This window comes from Hibiscus syriacus, unplaced genomic scaffold (genome assembly GCF_006381635.1).
Source record: "Hibiscus syriacus cultivar Baekdansim isolate YM2019G1 unplaced genomic scaffold, ASM638163v2 tig00111402_pilon, whole genome shotgun sequence".
NCBI classification, from domain to species: domain Eukaryota; kingdom Viridiplantae; phylum Streptophyta; class Magnoliopsida; order Malvales; family Malvaceae; genus Hibiscus; species Hibiscus syriacus.
The window spans coordinates 6,340,567-6,358,274 of NW_024063082.1; the positions used below are offsets into that span (position 1 = coordinate 6,340,567).

At 34.5% G+C, this 17,708-nt stretch overlaps 2 protein-coding genes and 1 pseudogene across 2 annotated transcripts; 1 reads left to right on the top strand and 2 right to left on the bottom strand.

Annotated features, from left to right (window-relative positions):
• Positions 1-256: 256 nt before the first annotated feature.
• LOC120161647 (mitochondrial import receptor subunit TOM7-1-like) lies at positions 257-1,670 on the bottom strand. The gene is made up of 2 exons (XM_039171861.1): positions 1,535-1,670; positions 257-703 (listed from the first exon to the last, which is right to left on the bottom strand). The coding sequence occupies exon 2, from the start codon at positions 648-650 to the stop codon at positions 432-434; it is 219 nt and encodes a 72-aa protein (XP_039027792.1). The 5' UTR covers positions 651-703; positions 1,535-1,670; the 3' UTR covers positions 257-431.
• Positions 1,671-5,614: 3,944 nt separating this feature from the next.
• On the top strand, positions 5,615-12,273 carry LOC120161702. The gene is made up of 2 exons (XM_039171914.1): positions 5,615-6,189; positions 12,025-12,273. Exons 1-2 carry the CDS (start codon positions 5,713-5,715, stop codon positions 12,085-12,087), a joined length of 540 nt encoding a protein of 179 aa, XP_039027845.1. The 5' UTR covers positions 5,615-5,712; the 3' UTR covers positions 12,088-12,273.
• A 3,514-nt stretch (positions 12,274-15,787) lies between these two features.
• Positions 15,788-17,638, bottom strand: LOC120161473 (annotated as a pseudogene).
• Positions 17,639-17,708: the final 70 nt, after the last annotated feature.

The window sequence follows — 17,708 nt, forward strand, 5'->3', positions numbered from 1 at the left end:
GTCTAAGATTTTATAACAAAATCCCTCACTTGCCCTCTATCGATCTATACAATGCCACTTACGAAAACTACAGGAGCATATTGAGAAAACTATTATATTATCATACATACAAGTATAAAAAGAAACTTTACTCAAACTATGAACACCAGAGGCCAAAATAGAAAAGCCATTTCAACTTAACATTTGATTAGTTGTCCAATTTGTAGCTCAGCTGCATGCATAAAAACCACAAGTGACGATGGAAACGAGGAAAAGAAAATAAGATTCAAAATTTCATAAAATGTACCGCTCATGATTATTCATAGGCATAAAACAACCAACACCATGTAAGCGACAAGCCTCTAACATGATACCATGTACTTTCGACAAATAGGCAACAACCAATTACATAGTTACACCAAGATCAGGAGATTACAAAAGAACAAATTTAATCAGACAGGGCTTAGCAATTGATAAAGTTGGGGCTTTGGTTCAGAGTTCATGCCGATAATGATCACCAGAGGAATGAAGCCATAGTGTGTTACCACTTTGGCTTTTTTCATAGTCCATGTGCTCCACTCTTTCAGGCACTGTGCAGCTGATTTCTCATCCGAGCTCTTAGACCCCTTCCCTCCCTTGCCTTTAGTTTTTAGGGAAACTCTAGATGCCATTGAAAAAAGTTGGTTTGTTTTTCCTCAACTCTTGCGGAATTTTTAGGGTAAACCTACTACATTATAAGAAGGAAGCAATTAGTTCAGTAATTTTAGAAAATGCTCACTGCACAAAAGCTTCAAAAAAGTACATATTATCTAGAAATGTTGAAAAACAAGAAAACCAATTGTTTTACACATCTCATATTATTGTTCTCCGTCAAACTAGTTTTAAACCAAGTATTCAAAATCCAGCACAGATTTTATCAGTATCCGGGAACAAATCAACTAAACTTGGCAGAGCGTGTAAATTGTAAGGAACTGGATGAAACCAATAAAAAAAGAGGATAAATTTTATTCTGCTGTTCAAACCCTACCCGAAATAGATAGAAAAATAACAGTTAAATACATTATCTCATTGATCCTCAATCAAAGCCGACTTATTTCAAACAAAATTATAATTGTACTTTACTTGCGATTAACAATAAACAAGTTCCACCATACAAAAATAAAATCACAGACCAACCTCAAAAATCTAAGTTCAAAACATTCAGAAAACCCAAATTGGAGGGGATTAAAGGATATGTTTTAGATCTGGCTCACAGAAAAACGCTATAAAATAAGAGAAAAGGAATGAAAGAAAGAAAGGTAATTAAACAATTCAAATCATGTCCAAGAGAACTTCACCAGATTCCTACATTTTGTTATTTGTAACTTTAATTAATAGCTAATTTCATCTCAAAATAATAATAACAATAGTAACTTAGAAAGATGCAAAAACTTGGAAGCGCCATGGAAGCCTTGCAAATTAGCAGAAAGTGGACACGATGAGCTAATTTCATGATTAAAAAGTGGAAAATCATGATCACAATAAATCAATGACATGAGGCGCGTTTAATGCTTACCTCTACTACGTACCTCCAAGAGCCCAAGGAAGATTGCGTATCTTGAGGATTCGTGAGAAGAAGGAACCGTCTTATGGAATGGAACGGGGCTGAGAGGAATGAGGGCTTTAAAAGTGGAAATAAATTTTGTTAGGGTTTGGTTGCATTATTACTTTATTATCCTCGTAAATCTAGAATGAGTAAATGTACAACTTTACCTCTTGTTTAAGGTTGAATTTGAGAGCTGAACTCTTTTTATCCCCGTAAAGCAAAAAGTATAAAGTTTTTAATTTTACGTTTTCTTACGATAGTAAGAATAATGAAATTAAATATCGAGATTAATTTTTATTTTTTCTTCAATAAATATTTTTTTCTTTTCTTTTTTTTTTAATTTTTAATTTTTCTCATCTAATGATTTTAAAAATTGTAAAATTAAAAATTTTACATCTAATTTAATTGGATCCTGCACTTATATATTCAGATTAATATCTAATTTTAATATAATCAAATAAGTATATTTGATTTTATAATTTAAATTAATTAAGAAGTTATAAGTATTGATTTGGATTGAGAAACATATTTAATTATAAATTTGAAGCAACTAAATTTTTAAAAATATGTTACAATAAATATAAAAGATTATTGTAAAAATTATCATAAATAGAGAAAACAAATATATAAAATAACAAGAGTAAATATGATAATTATATTAAAAAAAATTCTATAACTGTTAACAATCTATAAAGTTATGAGTTTAATAGCTATTACTAAATCTCCTTCCCTCTTCATACAAGTAAAAAATTATTAGTTATTTTTTAAAACTCTTGTAATTTCATTTTTTATTTGTATATTTTCATGTCTAATGATGAGAATAATTTTATGATCACTATTATAATGATGATGATGATGATGATTATCATTATATTTATCACCTCTACAATTGTGCATCTTTAATATGCATATTGTTGCATTCGTTTAATGGAATAAAACGAAATTATTAGTTAAACAAAGTTAAGACCTCGAGAACTTCTAGTTTAGATTAATAATCAAATTTCGTATGTAGATATTAAGTAATCAATAGCATATAAGATAAACTAAATAAAGCTTATCATATATCATAAGTAACATGTGATCAATAAACTTTATCATAATTGACTTATCATTCTTCCAATACAATGTTTATGTTATTAGGATAAAGTATATAAATAATCCCTCAACCGTAGGATATTATTTTATTAATTCATATGAATATTAAAAGTTACAATCTATTAATTATAGGATATTGCTTTGTTGAGTGCCCCAATTATTAAAAGTTACAAAATGGTCACCGAACTATTCATATGTTTGAAATCCACCCTTTTATGTTAAAAAATTGATGGCGGCATACGTTAACTTACTAACTAGGATATGATAAAATATAATCTCAAATTCTCAAAAGATTATGATATCTCAATCAGGATGTCAACATCCAACTCAGATGATTGTCATTTTTCAACGAAAAATGATTAGTTTGAAACATTTGAATAATCAAATTATCATTTTATAATTTTTAATAGTCGATAGACTTAATAAAGCATCTCCCTATAGTCAATGAACCATTTGTGCACCTAACTAAATAAACTATAACTAATATATTTAAAGGTTGTTAACAATGTCATCCTCACCATGTATGTTATTATAAGGACAACCATACAGTAAAATAATCTTACTTTCATGATTTCCCTATAGTCAATGAACCATTTGTGCACCTAACTAAATAAACTATAACTAATATATTTAAAGGTTGTTAACAATGTCATCCTCACCATGTATGTTATTATAAGGACAACCATACAGTAAAATAATCTTACTTTCATGATAAAATCATTACCCAAATAATATTTAAAAATAGGTAAAATGATATATGAGACCCTTTTATATATAAAAGCCAAAAACAAGATAATGTCACATTATTATTGAAAAAATTAAAAATATATATAATATCGACATTTATGTTACTTTTTGAACATTTAGGTACCAAAATAAAACATAAACTAAACGTTATGTATAGTTTTGAAAAACAAAATTGGGTATCAAAATAGAACAAAAGTAATAATTTAGGTACTAAAGGTGTACTTTACCTTATATTTTTTAGGGTAAATTATAAATTTACTCATTAAATTTTACTCTCTCCTATTTTATTTTTTGTACTTTTAATTTTTTCAATTTAATCACTAAAATTTATATATTAAGTTTTTTTTATCATTCCACCGTTAATTATGTAAATGTTATGACATGGATTAATACATTAACTTCTTTATTTGAAACCGAGCAGCCCAAAAACATGCTAAAATCTCATTTTTGTTCCTCATCTCTCTATCACTGGGCGTCACCGTCTTCGGCGACTGCAACCTCTAAAATTCATCAGCAAGTTTCCTAGCAGACACTACCGAACCTCCTTTCTTTTGTTGTGTCCAATCTCCAACCTGTTCATCTTCGAGCTCCTTCTCAACTCTGATGTCTTTCTCCTCCATCTCCTATTTCAACAACAGTTGCTTCTCATCGGCACATAAAAAAGTTGTCAGTCCGAAACCAGCAATCTTAGTTCTCCATATGCACCTGGCAAAGCGAAGTTCTTCTTCGTTCATGCCTAGTTTTTTAGTTGCATGAACACTTGTTTTTCATTTCCCGTCTTAAGCAACTAAAAGTTATCTATTTTGTTTTATTTTTCTATTTCTGGTAAATTTCACCTGTAGCTTTGTTTTGATTTGTTTTAGGGTTCCATCATTTGGTTTAAAGAACATTGTTTTCTTATTTTCCACGAATCTGTGTTCTTGTCGATCTGCAGCGTAAGTTTATCACTGAACGAGACGAATTCCTAGTTCTTGTAATTTTAAACCATGGGTTGCATCTGCTTACCCAAATGTATATGTTGAGGATAATAACCATGGAGAGAAAGAGGACTCATCGAAAGGATCCACGGAGTGATGTGTTTCTCCAGAGAGTGACAATGTTGTGGCGGAGACGAACGCCGCTGCATGGTTGATATCGAGCCAGCAGCCAAGTCAAAAGTCTAGTTCCGATGATGAGGAAAACAAGTTGACGTTGGCGGTCGTTGAGAAATTTAAAAACATGCACGCCATCATAGCATCAAAGGGGGATATCACTGGATGCAATGGTAAGGGGTGGACAAGGGCAATAGCTGAGGTTTTCGAGGACTATATGAATGTCCACCAACTGGTGATGCTCCAGGTAGGGATAAAAACCAGAATATTGAGGTATTGTCAACCAAAAGTTGACAAGTTAAGTCAATATTGCGAGAAAGATCTTATTGATCCAATCTCATGGTACACTTGATGTTAATGCATAGAAGATGACCCTATAACATGATTATAAGTCTGTATTTCTTCAAGCCCATCAAACAAAACCCTCTACTTCTAGCTCTCAAGATTTTAGATGTCCTGGATCTTGCATTTTTGGTACGAAATATATAGTTTGTAATGCTTGTTGATCTAAAGAAAATACTGGGGAAGGCCCCAAAAGCTTCATTTACCTTGGGTTCATCTTCATTATACTTTCTTCTCAAACTCGTTGAAGGGATGCTGTTTGATTAATGGGACTTTATTCGTGTGTCGAATATAAAAAATGCCCTTTTGATTATCGTTTTTGTTCCTGCCTAAAAAAAGTCTGTATTGGTGCTTCTTCCCTCTGTTGTTGTGGATGAACAACATTTGTTGAATAAATTTATTGTTTTCGATAGCTATCTTTTCCAGTTTCACTTTCATGAGCAAATATATTGAGATTTTAATCATTTGTTGAGCTTATAACATTTGTTGATGCCAGGTGCATATGGAGAACTAAGATTATTGATTTCGAACTGACAGCTTTTTCCCATGCCAATGAGAAGCAGACATTGTTGAATTGAGAGATGGAGGATGACGCCCAGTAATAGAGAGAAGAGATAAAATGGTCGGAATTCCATCGATGTAGTAATTTGGAAAAAATATTTCCACACGAGAAAAGGGCGCGTGCTTAACATCTTCACGAAACAGCCCAATAAAATCCAAACCCTTCGAAAATAACCGTTCTTTGTAGTTTCCGTTTCTCTCTGTCTGTCTCTTTCTTCATCCTTAAATCAATCGAAGCATCATCAGCGATCTAAGAAACACAAAAGATAGCTTTATTTTTGGGGGAAAAGAGGGAGGAAATAAACCCCAATCATGGGAATTACAAATTATTCTCTCTTTCCCGTTCTTCTCCTGATTTTCTTTCTATTTCTTAATTTTCTCGCCGCCCAATCATCATCACCTCCTTCAATCTACGACCACTTGAAACACAACGGTCTCCCTGAGGGTATCTTACCAAAGGGAGTAACAGATTTTTCAACTGATCCCGAGACGAACCGTTTCCAAGTGAACCTAACTCAACCCTGTAACTCCGACTCCGAGATCCAATTCCATTACGATTTAAACATCACCGGACCCTTATCTTTCGGGAAGATCGCGAACTTGTCCGGTGTGTTCCAGCAGGAGCTTTTCCTATGGTTTCCCGTCACTGGCATACGCGTCGATGATCCAGCCTCCGGTTTGATCAACTTTGATGTCGGCGTCGTTAACAAACAGTTCTCCTTCTCTTTGTTCGAGACTCCCCTTGATTGCACCGCTGTTGATCCTAATGATTCCTTCTCGAGTTTTCAGGTTGATTCTACTTAAAGATTATCTTGCTTATCTTACATGGAAGTTTCTTGCTTCTCGTTTCTTTTATTCAATGTACAATTAGGCTAAACTTCAGTTTCATGTTAATGTCGTTTCATCAAAATCGTGTTTACCCATAATGTTAGAGAAACAATAATGAACACACATATGCAATTCTTTACATGCTGCATATAACAGAATTTTATTCGTAGAACTTTATACTAAATATTTCTGGAATTCAATTTTCTGAAACGTGCATCCACATGCACACATGTTAAAAAATCCCGAGTAACATAATTTGTGTAGGCAAAATCAACGAGATAATGTTGTTGGAATTTGGAGAAAAAAAATTCACGAGATAATGCGTTCTAATAATTAATTGCTGAGATAGGGTGAAATCTACAGTTCGAACATATGTCGCCAGGCGCTCCTGGCGACCAAGGAGGTCGCCATGCTTTCCCTGCGAGCTGTGGTGAGCTGTTGCACTTTGCATGCTTGAAGATCGTCATGCACGCCCTGCTGAAATGGAGGTTGTTATGTTTCAGATAAAAGCCTAATTACCGAAATAGGAAATCATTGTTACTTAGGGAAATTTAGGTAATTGTCATGCGTAAAGGTCGCCATGTATGCCGGGCGACCTTATAGGTCGCCATGTGATACCGGCGACCAAATTGGCGAGATTGTTAGTTAGTTTAGGGTTTTGGGTAAAAGCCTAATTACCGATATAGGTAATGCAGCAGGTAACAACAGCTCGCAGGGACGGCATGGCGACCTCCTTGGTCGCCCGGAGCGTCTGGCGACATACGTTCGAACTGTATATTTCACCCTATCTCAACAATTAATTGTTGGAACATATTATCTCGTGAAATTTTTTTTCCAACAACATTATATCGTTGATTTTGCCGTTTGTGTAAGCATGATTCATAATGTGCATTTAAAAAGAAAAAAGTTTAAAATTAAACGTTCCACATTATTTTTTTAGTTAATGCCATCAAATTATGGAATGTGATTTGTTGATGTAACAAATGTGTTTTAGTGATTTTCTTTGAGAGACAGGAGGAAAAATGCAGTGTGAGAGAGGAGATTGTTCTAAGTTCGAGATAGAAGAAATCAAGAAAAGGGGTCTCTTTTTGATTGTGGCTAAGGGTTATTTTTAGTGGCTCTAGTTGGTCTTATATATAAAACATATGAAATTATGGTTACTATTTATAAGTCAATAGGCTAAATAGATATGGTAGTCAGATCTTGGATTTCGCTCTGGTAGGTTAAATGAGTTTGTTCGAGGTTTTTCTATGCACTTTAGCTGATTTGAAGGTGTTGGGAAATAAACTGAGTACGAGTAATTTTCCTATAACCAGATTAGTGAAAATGCGAAATAAACGCGGAAAAATAATACCCGAAATTGATAACGGAGTTCAACCAATTACGCCTATGTCTCCGGACTGCTGTAGATCTTTTACTAAAGAGAAAATTTACAGGTGTTTACAAAAACACTCACAACTCACAATAGAACTCTCTAAACTCTTTAGTATTGAGAGGAAGAAATGATTTTGGGATGATTTTGAAGTTAAATGGGTTATGGTATTTATAGTTAGAACTTAGGGACTAATCTTGTAATTAACCCTATTTCTATTTCAATAAAAAAATTGGGGCACCGAATTCGGTTCCCCCCTTTGTTAAAAACTTCAGTCGTACGGTGTCCCCCCTTCCTCACCTTTTGACTTTACAATATCTCACTTGAAGACTGATTTTAATCTATCTTCACACCTCGATCGATGCAGCAGTATTTCTGGTCTTGTTACTCTAGCATGCCAACTGAAGCTGAACACAACTTCAATTTATCCGTAGTCACCATCTTTGTCAACATGTCTGTAAGATTTTGAGCTCCACTAATCTTTTCAAGTTTCAAAATCCCATCTTCCAGAAGAGACCAGATAAAATGATATCGCAATTGTATGTGCTTTGTCCTGGAATAAAAAGACGGATTCTTTGCTAGGTGGATAGCACTTTGACTGTCGCAATACAAGACATTATTTTCTTGTTTCTTGCTTAACTCTTCCAAGAAACTTTAGAGTCAAACCATCTCCTTGCCGGCTTCCGTAACAGCGACATATTTTGCTTCAGTTGTGGAGAGAGCAACCATCTTCTGTAGTTGTGAAACCCAACTCACTGCGGTTCCTCCTAGAGTATAGACATACCATGTAGTGCTCCTTCTGATGTCAATATTTCCGGCTAAGTCAGCATCTACATAGCCTGTCAGTATCGTATCTCCACCTTTGAAACAAAGTGCTTTGTTTGTAGTACCCCACAGATATCTGAGGATCCATTTGACTGCTTTGTAGCGTTTGCTCCCATCGTGCTCTTCTTTGATCCTGTAAATCCACTTGTTATGGAGTGCTTTCTTGCCTGGTGGTAATTCAGCTAATTCTCACGTCTGATTTGACATAAGTGAGTTCATCTCATCTTTCATGAAAGACTCCCACTTGACTGAATCCTCCACCTGCATTGCTTCATCATAGCACTCTGGTTCACCATTGTCAGTCAGCAACAAGTAGTGCATAGAAGGCGAATAACGCTGGGTTGGTTTAGGAATTCTAGAGGAGCGTCTTAGTTCTGGTGTGTCTGGTTCTTCTTGAACTGCTTCAAGACTGATCTGAACATCATTTCCAGAAATCTCCTCGAACTTAGCAAATTCCTTTGTTTCAGCTTCGGTATTGGAGCTACTTGATTCTATGGTTAACATGTCTTTGTACATCACATTCTCATTGAAAATTACATCTTTGCTTCTGATGATCTTCCGATTTTCGTAGTCCCAAAACTGGTAACCGAACTCATCACCACCATAACCAACAAAGACACATTTGTTGGACTTGGCATCAAGTTTACTTCTTTCAGCAGAATTTATATATACATAAGAAATACAACAAAAGTGTGAAAGTTTTATTTCTTTTCTGCTCCAAACTTCCTCTGGTATTCTGCCATCCAAAGGAACTAAGGGCCCACGGTTGATCAGGTAAGCTGCAGTGTTGATAGCTTCAGCCCATAGCAATTTAGGCAAGCCAGCATGTATCTCCATGCTTCTGGCACGTTCATTTAAAGTTTTGTTCATACGCTCTGTTACGTCATTCTGCTGCGGTGTCATAGGAACTGTTGTCTCCATCTTGATCCCATTGTTTGCTCAGAAATCTCTGAATCTGCTATTTTTTTACTTTTCTCCACTATCATACCTTAACTGTTTGACTTTCAGACCAGTCTCCCATGGCCTTCCATTTTCTGAATATATCAAAGACTTCTGATTTATTCTTCAGAAAATAAACTCACACCTTCATTGTAGAATCATCAATGAATGTGACATAATATATGAGCCTGCAAGAGATGGAACTGAAGATGGTCCTCATACATCAGTATGAACCAACTCTAACTTTTCAGCCTTGGGTGTCTTGCCAATCTTTGCAAAACTGACTTTCTTTTGTTTGCCAAATATGCAATCTTCACATAGCCGGACATCTACATTCTTTAGATCCAGCAACTTCCCTTTTGACAAAAGTGTCTTCATCACTTTCTCGCTTATATGGCTAAGCCTTTGGTGCCATAGGTTTGATTTTCCATTAGCATATGCTACTGCAATAATATTCTCTAAATTTGAGGTTACATAGAGAGTACCAGTCTTCTTACCACGAGCAATGACGAGTGCTCATTTGGTAATCTTCTATTCACAGCCTGAAAAGGTTGTATTATATATCATTCTCCATCAAGCTGTCCTACAGAAATTAAATTTCTTTTGAGGCCTGGAATATGTTTCTCCTTTCAGCTTCCAAGTGGTCTGTTTTGACAACTTTAGTCGGATGTCTCCTTTTCCGACGATCTTCAAGGTTTTATCATCAGCTAGATAAATCTTCCCAAAATCAACATTGACATAGTTCTCCGTGATTTCTTGGCATGGGGTGGAGTGGAAAGATGCCCCTAAATCCAAGATACATAATTCAATCGGACTGTTGACGCTTAGAATCATGGCATCACATGTCTCCTCTGTCATGTTGGCAGATTCCTGTGCGCCAATATCTTTATTCAGTGCTCGACAATCTCTTTTAAAGTGACCCTTCTTGCCACAATTATAACAAGTAAAATCTTTCTTTCTCGTTTTTGATTTTCCCCTTCTGGATTTCGATCTGCCACGATTTGAATTTCTTTCTGAAGTTCTCCCTCTAAACTCCGTGTGCAAGGCTGAGGAGGTTGATGTTTCACTCGATTCTCTCCGTCGAATTTCTTCACTCAATACCAGATCCCGAACATCGTCGAATTTCAATTTGTTGTTTCTCGACGAGCTGATGACTACTGTAACAGTAGCATTCCAACTGTTTGGTAGATATGATAAGAGAATTAAAGCTCAAACTTCATCATCGAATTCAATTTCCACAGGAACTCAACTGAGTTGTGATTGTGTTGAGTTCATTTAGGTGTTGAGCCAATGATGCCCCTTTCGCCATCCGCAAATTGAATAATCGTCTCATCAAATGAACTTTGTTTGAGGCTGATGACTTCTCATACATACTGGAGAGAGCCGTCATAAGACCAGCCGTGGTCTTTTCCTTTGCTATATTGAAAGCAACATTGCGGGATAACGTCAGTCGGATAACTCTGAGGGCTTGTCTATCGAGAAGAGCTCAGTCTTCATTCTTCATGCCCTCTGGTTGCTTTCCTGAGAGAGGTTGATATAGATTTTTCTGGTACAAAAAATCTTTAATTTGCATCTTCCAAAAGCCAAAGTTTGCACCATTGAACTTCTAAATTTTCACATTCCCTTCGTTTGCAACCATCTTCCCCACTCGAATCTGGCTTCGTTTGGATCGTTTCTGACAATTCTTGCGAACCACCGTGTATTAGAACACCTTCGTCGATAAATTTGTATCGCCGACAAAGTTTTTACTATTCACAAAATTTATTATTCACATGAATAGTAATGATTAGTAACCTCGCAAAAATTTGACAAAATTCACAACCAAAAGCTCTGATTACCAGTTACTGGGAAATAAACTGAATACGAGTAATTTCCCTTTAACCAGATTAGTGAGAATGCGAAATAAAAGCGAAAAAATAATACACGAAATTGATAACGGAGTTCAACCAATTACGCCTACGTCTCAGGACTGCTGCAGATCTTTTACTAAAGAGAAAATTTACAGGTGTTTACAAAAACACTCACAACTCACAAGAGAACTCTCTAAACTCTTTAGTATTGTGAGGAATAAATGATTTTGGGATGATTTTGAAGCTAAATGGGTTAAGTATTTATAGTTGGAGCTTAGAGACTAATATTGTAATTAACCCTATTTCTATTTCAATAAAAAAAATTGGGGCACCGCCTTTGTTGAAAACTTCAGCTGTGCGGTGCCCCCCCTTCCCCACCTTTTGACTTTGCAGAAGGCTATGATACTTACATGTCGGTAGGATATGGATTTTTTTGGAAGCTTTGAAAGAGTTTATCCAAAGGATTTAAGTAGCGGAGAACTAATTGTTTTCGGAGAATATCTCCAGAGATATATCATGATTTAGTCATATTATTCAATTATGATTGGTACGCAAAATATTGATCGCATCATAAAAAATTTATTTTTAAGGTTACCACGACGTACGGTTCATACCATAATAATTTTCAATATTATCGATACACTGCAACCACATCTATATTCGCAATAAACACTGTCACCACAATTTAGTACTATGAATTTGATAGTTTCTAATTTAGCATGCAAGTTTCATTTGCTCTCTCAAGATAATAAGATGGATTATAGTCTTTGATTATGTATGTTGCTCTCTTATACTATCTCTATAATCCAGTTACCATCCAAGTTAGTTGGTGCTGAAACTGCTGAAGAGCAGAACCTGAGGGCCATATCATAGACTCTGGAGGCAGAGATATTATACTGAAGTCTCAAGGTTGTTGATGCACGTGTGAGTTTCTGTTCTCATTTAAAGATTCTCTTTCAAGAGTATATTTTGATGGGTCATTGGCTTCCAGTTGTGTGCACCCACTCTCTATGTTGTTCTCACTATTCAAGCAAATATATGTCATAGTAAGAATAGCATTTTTGGTAAATCCAAATGGTAAAGTTGAGCAACTTGAGTCTTGTATTCTGCAAATTGCTGTTGTCATTAAATTTCTGGACATACAAATGTACTATCTTGTGCTCTGTAAATGGAAGTAACCCTTTGTACTCATTTTGTTCTTATAACTTTGGTTAAGTACTGATTTGTGTCTTATGTCACTTACCAAATATATTATTTATATGGAATGCTTAATACGAAATATATAGAAGAAAAATATATTTCCTCGATCATTATTTTATATTATTAAAAAAATGAGATTTCAGAAATATTCCCATTTGACTGAGACTGATGTTTATATGATTTTTCATTTTTGTTAATATATAATTTTCAAAATTTATATAAATGAAATTATTATTATTATTATAACATGAATACTATAATATATATTTAAAAGAATTTGAAGAGTTTTAAATTAGATTTGTGAAACTCAAGATATTTATTGATAAAATGGATATTGGAGTCATGTTTAGTAAATCAAGAAAGAGTGAATTTATAGTTTTTGGGTCCAACAATGGCAATTGACGGTAAACAATGGCAATTGACGGTAATCAATGGCGACAATTGACGATAGTGATGAGAGGCAGCCGACTGTAAGGGATTTTAATCGAATTTAGACGTTAAATTGATGTTTTATCTAAAGTTTAATAGTTAAATTAATAATTTATCTTAAATTTACAATTAAATTAACATTTTTTCTATAATTTAGAAGTCTAATTAAAATTTAAACATTTTTATTAACGTGTCATGCCATTAAATTTATTAGAGTTAATAGTTTAATGATCAAAATAAGACAGATAAAAACTAAAAGTGATCAGAATAAATTTTTTAAAACTGGTAATCAAAATAATTAAGGAATCATTTATTAGGGACAGTGACCCTTCAATTTTTTTATAGAATAATATTTTAGATCATTGTTAATCTAAATATTAATCAAACATAGATTTTTAAATTTAAATATTTAATAAATTTTTATCCCTTTCAATATTTAACCCTATCAAATTAATACATATCTAAAATAAAATGGACCACTATTTTTATCAAGGAATACCGTGAAAACAAAAGACTATATATCGGACGGTTCCTGTGGGGAATACATAAAAATTATTTTCCCTGACATGTTGGAAATTCTGATGGTCGTGAATTATCTGCTCACTGACGTCTACTGTAGGTCCAGTATTCTTAGATCATGTGGCTGTGGATAAAAGTTGAATCGAAATAAAAAAAATCACGGAATGTTGACTTCCTCATTTGCTATAACATTCACTGCTGGAGGTAGTATATGTGCATTATTATGCATGATTGGTGTTTTTGGACAAACCCTGTACCAAACCTCTATATATACCTGCAAAACATGGAATTTCAGAGGCAATTCCACTCTCAGACATTCATTAATTCTATGCTTTTTTTATGAAAACGATTAATGGAGTCGAATTATCTTATGATGAAGATAGAGCTTAGTATTTTTTATGCCAAAAGCTACTTCAATGAAAGCAACGGCGATCCTAGAGTGTGCAAAAGAGTGTCCCAACTTAATATACCAAATCTGGTTCATGTTTCATAAGAGCACGGAGCCGGAGGAGATAATTCTGCCTTGGCTGCCGCCGATGGTTATGGGAGGACGTTCCGAGTTCGTTCCTTGCACTCAACACCAACACCTTCATCTGAGGCTAGCTGGAATAGCAAGACTGGTGCCATTGCAGTTTCTATGACCACAACCGATGACAAGAGAAAAGGGCATGGTAAAAACGATGGCTATGGCTTTGGCGACCATCTGGCTCTTCTCCGGCAAGAAGTCTGTTCAAGTTGAGCCCAAAGATGAAACAACCCTTGAGTTTGAACCAAAGCTCAAGGTAGATGATCAGAAACGGCGAGAGATACAAACAACAACAGCAAGAGCACCCTATAATATGATAAGTAATGGTTCAGGGAATTCTGGTTTCTCGTTTCCAATACTTAGCCAACAACCAAATTCATCCCTCGTTAAAATGGCAGTGAATAGGAATAATAGTAGTTCCGTTGTTGTTGATCATGAAGATCCACCTCGAGAGTCGTTGGATGTGTTTCTACCACCTCACCAATCATCATCATCCATTTCTGTTCCGAAGAAACTAATGTCAGATCGAGAGCTCATCCACAACCACCACCACTCCATATCCGATGTACAATCATCGAGATTCTTGGATGAGGCCTTTCATTTTAATACAATAAGATCGATACCATGTGCCTACACCGTGCCTCGGGTTGGGTGTCTATATTCGCTGGGTATGCGGTATTTCGAAGAAAATTCGGATTCTAAAATGTGCATCGACCCACCCTAGAAATTTATTAGATCCGTCACCGGCAACGAAGCATGTGGACTACCAGACTACTAGTCTCTCTGTCACAAGTGATCAGTTAAAATTATCTAGATTTGATATTTAACGGATTCATATATTTAATAAATAAGTTAATTAATTCAGAATTAAATAATATTATATACAATACAATATAATAATATAATAATTATATACAGTCAACAGCTATAGAAGAAACACCACTCTACCCTCAACTTTACACGATTTTATTCTAAGATTTATCTTTCATTTTAAATTTTTTTAGTTATTTTTTTACACGATATTTTTCTTCAATTTTTCTTTTCTTTTACCTTTATTTTTCGTTAATTTTGAACCACATGTCCTTTACCACTATAAAATACATATATAACTTAACTAATTTTTTTACAACAAAATTTCTCTTCTTATAATTCAACTCTTCAATTTTATATTTATTCAAATAGATCCTCAAATTGTAACTTTACAAATTCTTTCTTCCAAATCAATTATTTGACTCTTTTATACTCCCATCACTTTGTCCTCAAAATCCATCCTTTTAAAAAAATTATAAATATATTATCTAATTTTAGATGATATTTAATTTATTAAATATTACAAATCTTAATTACACATGAAAAAGAAAATCTAAATTTCATAAATTCGACTAAAAAATTCAAATAGAATCTAAATGATAAAATGTTACTTGTAAACTTAGTTAACTAAATTTTTTTTTCACTCAGCTCAACTCGATCAAATACTCATCCCTATCCAAAATTATCATCAAATGCTTTCAATCAAGCCATACAGATTTCTTAAGTCAAATGTCTTACATTTACATAAAGCATGGAAGTTTAACTTTTAACATTGAACTCCGAATTTGAAGGAGTTTAAAATAGGGACTAATGTAGAAAGAATATAAGCTCACAAGCACTGCAACTCAATCTTTTTTCCTTCCCTAGAGAATTCAGACCATATCTCTGCTTAACCATGGTGTTTCTAGCGGAACTACAGCGTCTTCTATCCATGGTGACATCAACTAATTATCAAAAGTAAACAGGAAAAGAACATGAGGATTTGCGGCGGAACTCGCATGCAGATACCGAACATTTTATCTATATAAGCAAGAGGCAGGCATAGAGAAGAAAATTAACATCACTAGTTCGCAACATAACTAAACAAACTGACCAAGCAAAAAGATGGACTTGGGTTTCAAAAAATTTATTGATACAACATCACAATTCTAAAAGCAATTCAGAACTACTAGTCAAAAGTCACTTTCAAGGGAAGGAATTATTACCATATCATTTGAAGATTGCAGCTTATTATATAGATCCGACGTGACCCGACAACCAGGAGGTTGACGTGGCCAACCATACACAAACCTGGAGTTCCCTGTAAGCTTTTCTTCAATATTCTTCCAGATCAATTTAACATATGGAACATTTTAAAAGAACAAATTTGTTGGCTACTTATGCTTATGAAACTCCAGAAGGCAGATTTTCGCCCTTGGCTTTTCCATTTACAAGTATATCATAAGTCGTGTCGTCAGGTACAAGACCTCTATCAAGCATTTCATTATGCAATCTCGAAGCCTCTTCTAGATTCCCTTCTCTGAAGTGTCCCGCAATCAAAGCATTATATAAGAACGTTAGGAGTAATGCCCTGGCGATCCATCTCTTTCAAAATCTTGTTAGCATTCTCAAGCTGCCCTTAATTATAAAGAACATTTAACAGAACAGTATAAGTGATCATATCAGGCACAATACCCTTGGCAAGCATCTCTGAGTATAGATCAGAAGCAAGAATTAATTTACTGTCTCAAAAATCCATCAATTAGTGTAGTGTAAATATGTAGATCACAAGGAATTCCCTCGTTTATCATTTTCTTGTGCAAGTCGTTAGCTGCTTCCATATTCTTTACATTCCTAAACCCACTAATCATGCTGCTGTAAAGAATTTCATTAGGAGATAACCCAACTTGCTGGAGTTCGGAAAAAAGCTCACATGCTCGGACCATGTCTCGCTTCTTGCAAAACCCATCAATGAGGGCACTGAATGCGGGAACATCCGATTGAAGACCCTTGATTTTCATTTCGTAATGCATTTTCACTTTTGCATAATCCATTCACCATGGCGGTATATGTGATAACATTGGGAGAAATTCCATTTTCACACATTTCTCTATAAACTCTCAAGGCAGAGTCCATGGCACCCTCTTTAACGAATCCATTAATAATGTTATTGTATGTCATACATGAAGGGACAAAACCCTTCTGGACAAAACCCTTCAACATATCACTAGCCTCACATGTACGACCAAATTTGCTCAAACCATTGATGATTATGTTGAATGTGTAGTCTGAGGGGGCAATATGCACACCCACCATTTCATAAAACACATCTAAGGCCCGTTCAGCATCACCTTTACTGAAATGCCCATCAACTAACATAGAATATGTGATGGTATTAGGTTTAAAGCCCCGTTCAACCATCTCTGAAAATATAGTATGTGCCATATCCATATTCCCCACTTTACAGTAGGCAAGTATCATGTTATTATAAGTAACATTACTTGGTACAAGGCCATTAGTCATTATTCTCTGCCATAAACTGCAAGCTTCTTTCACTTTACCATCCTTAGAGAAATGGTATAAGAAAATATTATATGTATAAACAGTGGCAATGCCAGACTCAACTGCCTCATCAAACAAACTAGACGCCTCATTTAGCGAGCAGGCTTCTAAGAATCCATGAATCAAGGAATTCACATTAAAAACAGTAGGTTGTATACCCATGGATTTCATTTCTTTATAAAGCTCATATGCCTTTTTAACAGTCCTATTCCTACAACGCCATTCAACCAAAACTGTATAGGTAACCTTGTTAGGAGCAAGCCCATCCTCTAATTTACAATATCTCCGTTCACATATAGAGCACTGACGTTGTGATCAATTAAGTACCTTTGTTTATCTTAAAAAATAATTTTTTAAATAAATACTATTTAAAATTTAAATATCCATGTATCACAGCATTTATGTTTGATAATTTTTTTAAATATTTTATTTTAAAATTTATGAATAAAAAATATTAAAATTTTATTAT

Bases quoted from the DNA above. Each gene is read 5' to 3' on its own strand.
- LOC120161702 (XM_039171914.1), top strand. From the start codon at position 5,713: ATGGGAATTACAAATTATTCTCTCTTTCCCGTTCTTCTCCTGATTTTC. The intron at 6,190-12,024 runs GTTGATTCTACT...TCTATAATCCAG, and splicing joins ATTCCTTCTCGAGTTTTCAG to TTACCATCCAAGTTAGTTGG.
- LOC120161647 (XM_039171861.1), bottom strand. From the start codon at position 650: ATGGCATCTAGAGTTTCCCTAAAAACTAAAGGCAAGGGAGGGAAGGGG.